This window comes from Castanea sativa, chromosome 6 (genome assembly GCF_040712315.1).
Source record: "Castanea sativa cultivar Marrone di Chiusa Pesio chromosome 6, ASM4071231v1".
In the NCBI taxonomy this organism is placed as follows: domain Eukaryota; kingdom Viridiplantae; phylum Streptophyta; class Magnoliopsida; order Fagales; family Fagaceae; genus Castanea; species Castanea sativa.
This window is the reverse complement of record NC_134018.1, coordinates 27,337,156-27,342,847: the sequence shown is the minus strand read 5'-3', so window position 1 is coordinate 27,342,847 and position 5,692 is coordinate 27,337,156. Positions and strand designations below refer to the sequence as shown.

At 36.2% G+C, this 5,692-nt stretch overlaps 1 protein-coding gene across 2 annotated transcripts; it reads right to left on the bottom strand.

The window, feature by feature from the left end:
• Window positions 1–271: 271 nt before the first annotated feature.
• On the bottom strand, window positions 272–5,367 carry LOC142639055 (glutamate receptor 2.8-like). 2 transcript variants are annotated; one of them, XM_075813147.1, is made up of 5 exons: window positions 4,702–5,367; window positions 2,128–3,365; window positions 1,447–1,759; window positions 944–1,341; window positions 272–850 (listed from the first exon to the last, which is right to left on the bottom strand). In XM_075813147.1, exons 1-5 carry the CDS (start codon window positions 4,967–4,969, stop codon window positions 461–463), a joined length of 2,607 nt encoding a protein of 868 aa, XP_075669262.1. In that variant the 5' UTR covers window positions 4,970–5,367; the 3' UTR covers window positions 272–460. The 2 variants fall into 2 exon arrangements, with proteins under 2 accessions (XP_075669262.1, XP_075669263.1); XM_075813148.1 differs by lacking the exon at window positions 4,702–5,367 and adding an exon at window positions 3,509–3,835.
• Between the last annotated feature and the right edge of the window lie 325 nt (window positions 5,368–5,692).

The window sequence follows — 5,692 nt, the reverse complement described above, 5'->3', positions numbered from 1 at the left end:
GCACGTTTGCGTGGGGATAAAGCAAAAGCTCATCTGGTGCATATCAAATTACATGCCACCTGGATCCTACAATCAATCCACCTATGACGGGTAATCAGCAAAAACTGACCGTCATGGTCGCGTCACTTACGGTGTCCATCCGTCATCATTATCTCCGTCCATTTACTATTTTTATCCCCTTCATTTTTTATGTTGGTTATTGTGATTGGGTTATTTCTACGAAATTTTCTATATTGAATTTACAAAGGCTTATTTCCATGAAAGTGCCCCTATTTGAATTTACAGGAGGAGGGAAAAAATGGGAAATTAATTATTTCCCTCAATCACAAAGCTGCATTTGTACAATGGTCTTAATTTTGTTCTATCTAAAATTCTAAATTAAACATAGTACTTCATTTGATTTACATAAAGAGATTTCTTTCGGATCAATTCCACTAAATGCCAATAGCCATAAAGCTTTCTATATTCGATTCTGTGGATCAAATGTGTAAGGAGAATTACATGCACTCTCAGCAACATTGCTGACTCTTCGAGAGAATCGTTGCTTTTGACGCCTCCAGTGTCTCATTGCAGCCTTCATTAGCCTCCACATGATTTTGCGACGAAGCATAGATTTATCCAAACAAGAAATGTAGACTAAAAGAGCAACAGTTGATGTGCCCCCAGATAATATGAAGAGTACTAAAAAACTGTTGGGGCTAAGACTAGGAGTTTCTTTGTCTGGTTCTACGTCTTCACACTTAGCGGCTGCAATCATGTTGTTTTCTAATTCATGTAGCCGGCCGCTTTCAGATACCTTAAGTAGTGCTTCAGTTATGCTGGAAACCAATGGGGAACCCTTTGGAAAAGCCTGAGGCATTCAAAGAACATAAAAGTGTAATTAGTCAAGAACTTACCCTTTTGTTTTGAGAAGATATTCAAAAGAAAGTATTAGAAGAATTACAAATCCAAACCCTCCAACTTTGTATGTTGGCCCAGCTATAGTAAAGCCCTTGCAGTATTTTGCTAGGAATAAATTGGCAAGAGGAACTTCAAGAAAGGCAGCTGCTATTTCTTGGGTTTCAAGAGCTTGAGAAAAAGCTTCAATTGAGGTAAAATTCTTGATGTTGTTAGCATTGAAATGTAACACATCCACCAAATATTTTGACAGAAAGGATCCGGTACAATGTCCAATTATAGCATTGCTACTTTTTAGTGCCTCAACATCTGTTACAGTAGGTCCAAGGTGCTGGACAGTAAGCTTGCTGGTGAGGTTTGCTGTGTAAGTCTGCATAATGACGAGTGCTACAAACAGCCACACCACCATTGTCATCCGTGACAAATTGCTGTGTAACCTATTCCCTTTTCCAATCAAATCAATTAAAGTGATGTTAGGACTTTGCTGCATAATTTATTTCAAAACAATAGATTATTTGACACTACCAAAAGAAAAGAAAATTCTGTTACCATTTAGAGAGAAGAGGGTGTTGAAGGCCAACGAAATTAACATTCCCATTTGATTCAGCACGGAACCTTTCAGTTCAGGGCAATTATTTCGCTCTAACAACCATATAACAAAGCCGTTGTAGAGATTTATTACTGCTGTCAAAATCCACATGGCCATTGTGAAAGGCTTCGTGAATAACCAAGCTCTATTGGATGTTTTAGATATAACAGGAACTATCATAACCAGTCCTGACTCGGTGTAGGGGTGTGTGAATTCTGCATGCTGATATCGCCTGGCTACTATTGTTACATCACCAACAACAGCGTCAAAAATCTGGTCCGTTGGAAACACAAGTTTAAAGTAATCAGTGTACAGATTAAATCAGAGTCTTATGAGAAAAGAGATATCAATATAGTGATCTTGTGAGAAAGAGAGGGCAGTCTAAAGTCTTCCTGGGCACTATAACATAAACTGTCTGTCAGGACATCTGCCATGGGGGAACCTTGGTTAATTAAATCTGAAAAAATTAGTTTATTATGAGATCAACATAAAAGTTTGTTCAAGTTAATCTCAAACATATAAAGTAGGGCTATAAGGAAGGTCCACCAGGCCAAATTCAATGAAAACATTCTTCTCACAAAACTCTTATCTTCAAATTGAAATTGATTTAGTCATATTCTAAATGAAAGTGAATCTCATACCTTCAAATGAATTTGCTCCACTAAATCATTGTATGTTCCATTAAAGGGAAAGAGCTCGTATGGTAAATAGAATGGCAGCTGTTCTAAAGTTTCTTTGAAGACATCAATTGCAAATCCAGTAAAAGATATATTGCTTTCAGATTGATGTTTGACACTAACATACTCTTTAAAAAGGGATCCAACAGGTACACCAATTCTCAGTGGGTTGGAACTTATTGGCAGAGTCCATCCACTTGGAGTATACAAAGGTGCCCCTGGCCAAAATACCTGTCCCAGAACCCTCATGGAAGAGTTGTAAGCAGCATTTTCAGTGAGATTCTCCGAAAAACCTTGTCCGTCTGACCAGAATCCAAGTTCTCTATAACTCTTACCCATCACGTTGACAATCTGAAATATATTTACAGGGACTAATTTATTGTCAATGAATTCAACCTTTCCACTTAAGCCGTGAAAATCACTATGAACAACTTTTTCTAACAAAAGATGTGATACTTTCTTGCTTTCCCTCATTGCTATTGCCACTATCCATGCAGCATCATAAGCTTTTAAAGCAAAAATATCTGGCTCATGATTATCCTCTTCAGGATGTTCTGAACTAAACCTTTTGCGAAATCTACGATGGAATACTTTAAAGTGGCCTCCAGTTTCAGGCAAGTAGCTCTTGACTCCTACAATTCCTTGCATATTGGAGATGGTGGTGGCATTCATGGCATGGACAAGGCTTGTAATGGGATCAGTGGTGATCCATACATAATCCTTTTCCATCATTTTCTTTCTTTTTGCCATTTCAAATAGCCTATCGCTCAAACTCAATGACAAATGAACCACAAAGACTCTGCATTGCCCTTCTTTAAGCCTCTCGAGATCTTTAGACAATGAAGAGGAAGCAAAAGGTGGAAGTGCTACAAGTTGGCTTATTTCTGCACCAACTTCACGTAGGGCATTGGAGAGATGAGGTAAAACCCTGGAGGCAAAAGAATCTCTATCTTCATATATAACAGTGACCTGCCGCCATTCCCAGGACTCAACAATAGCTGCCACAGCTTTCATTTGCTTAAATTCGTTAGGCGATGCTTGCAACAGGAAAGGCCACCTCTCTGGTGCCCATTTTGGAGTTGTATCAGCAAAAGAAAGAATTGGGGTGCGAGTTTTGCTTCCAATGTCAGCGACTAATGATGTCTCTTCCCATGTTTGCGGTCCCAAAATGGCTTGCACTTGTGCGTTTATGAGATCCTTAGCTGCAAATTGATTAATGAAATGGTATTAAAAACAATAACTACATATTCCTTATATATATATATATATATATATATATATATATATATATATATATATATATATATTATTTTTTGGTTTTGGTTAAGATTAAGAATATACTTACCAGTAGTGATGGTAGATCACATGCGTAGTAGTAAGTAAATACTTGCTGATAATATACTGAATAGTGAATTAGCGTAGTAGTAGCAAGTTTGCCAGAGCAGTTGGCTCTGTTTTTAACAGCGTGTAGACTTGCTGTCTTTTTGTTATATGAAATTACTGAATTCTCAAAAAAAAAAAAAAAAAAATGCTGATAATATACTGAATAGTGAACTTCTCAATTAGGCAACCTTACCATGCGTTTACCGTACAATAATATATGAAGTGTAACTGGTTCGAACCAATTTGTCGTGTCCAGGGAAATTAAGAAAGAAAGAAAGAGTAAAAGCAGAGAATTTATCACTTGCAAAAACTATTGAGTAATTAAAATTCAACTAAATTTCTTGACGTGCTCTACTTTATTTATACACTTCTCTGTTTCAAGCAAAAAAAAAAAAAAAAAAAAAAAAACGAAAAAGAAAAAATTAATGGTGTGCTTCAACTATTGTTAATCACCCAGATACTCCTCCCCTCCCCCCTGAAGAGAGGACATCATGTTTTCACCTTCTGAGTGTGATAAACAGCACAATCTTTTTCTATCACTTTTGAATTAGTACACAATTAACCATTATATAAATCCATTTGATATGGTCTTCTTTTGCTAACTTTAGCTGGACTTTTTCTCAAATTAACAAATGCTCACATGCATTAAAAATTGTTTCAATCATGCTTATATTCTGGTGCCTGAGAGCTAATTTATACATAAGATTCTGATATCATGCTTTCATTTAGCACTATGATAATAAAAAAAGTATTTGTAAGCAATAAGTTAATTATGAGTTATATTCAGGCAAATAAAAAAGGAAGAAGACAAGGAACAAGCCGTTATTAATGTTAGTTCGATAAAAGTTTCCTTCAAACATTAGGTATTAGTTCATAAAATCATCAATGTGCTAAATTAAATTACTAAATAAATATTTCAAATAAGTATGTTTACAATACTATTAAATAAATTAGGTGACTAAAAGTAATCGTGAATAGTGTTTTAAGTGCCACCAAGTGAGTTGGAAAATTCTATCCATAGCTGAATTCATTATTATCAAGGTTACATGGATACCAAAATTTTGTCAAAGGAGCTGGTTATATTGGAGAGGATAGTTTTATATACGAAAATAAGGTTTAGATAACTCAGTAAGGAGAAAGTATATATGTAGTTACCTTCAAGAGCTGCCTGAATGGGCTGCCTTTGAGAGTCCCTTATGTCCAGAACCAAACGTTGGTTGAACTTAACATAGAAGTCTTCCAGTGCCATCTTCATTGCTACACTTTCTTCTTTACCAATACGAGAACTATTATCTATAATTGCACCTATGACGCCCATAACGTTGTCATTTCCTGCCGTGTTAGTACTTCCATTAACTCTTGCCTTCTGAGTAAATATGAAAACAAAGACCAAGAAAGACCACAGAGGACCAAGCTTGTCCATTCCGTGTAGAGAGGCAAACTGTTTGAGCTATTGCTCCCCTTAATGGATGCATACAAAATTGCTATTTAGGGTGTGAGATAACTCCCTCTAAGGAACTCGGCAAAATAGCCCTCTTACTTCAGGAGAAGGGTTGCCTCCTCAATTTTTTATTCAGAAAAGTTTAAGATGGGCTCAATTGGGTTCCACAATGATAATATATAGTAGTAGTTTAGTACTCCCTGGATTAATAGAGCCTAATATGTACTGCAGTGCATATTATTTTAGAGTGCAAGAAGAGAAGAGCAACGCGGAGTACAAAAGTTAGAATGCATTCTTTATAAAATGAATTGTGGCAGATAGCTAGCTAGCTAGGATAGGATAGGAGGATGTTAATAAGTTTCGCGGTACCTGACCAAAAGAAATTGATTTGAAAAGAGAACAAGAAGAGAATGTCCCTGGTCAAGGAGGAAAATTCAACTATTTTATATGAGAACTCATGGGATCTTCAACTATTATATGAGAAGCTAAAGTAATATAATAATATCATTTCTTAGTTCCTAGCTAAATAAGAGTGCAACCAAGCACGGAAGTGTTACGATTGGTAGTAGGGGCCGGGAAGAAAAGCCACTAGAATTTCCTTTCAATATTCATGCAGTTTCTGAGAATGCTAGAGAGAAAAGTCTAGGTTCAATGTATCTGAAAAAGTATTATTCAATTCAATAACATAAAGTTACAGATAATGAG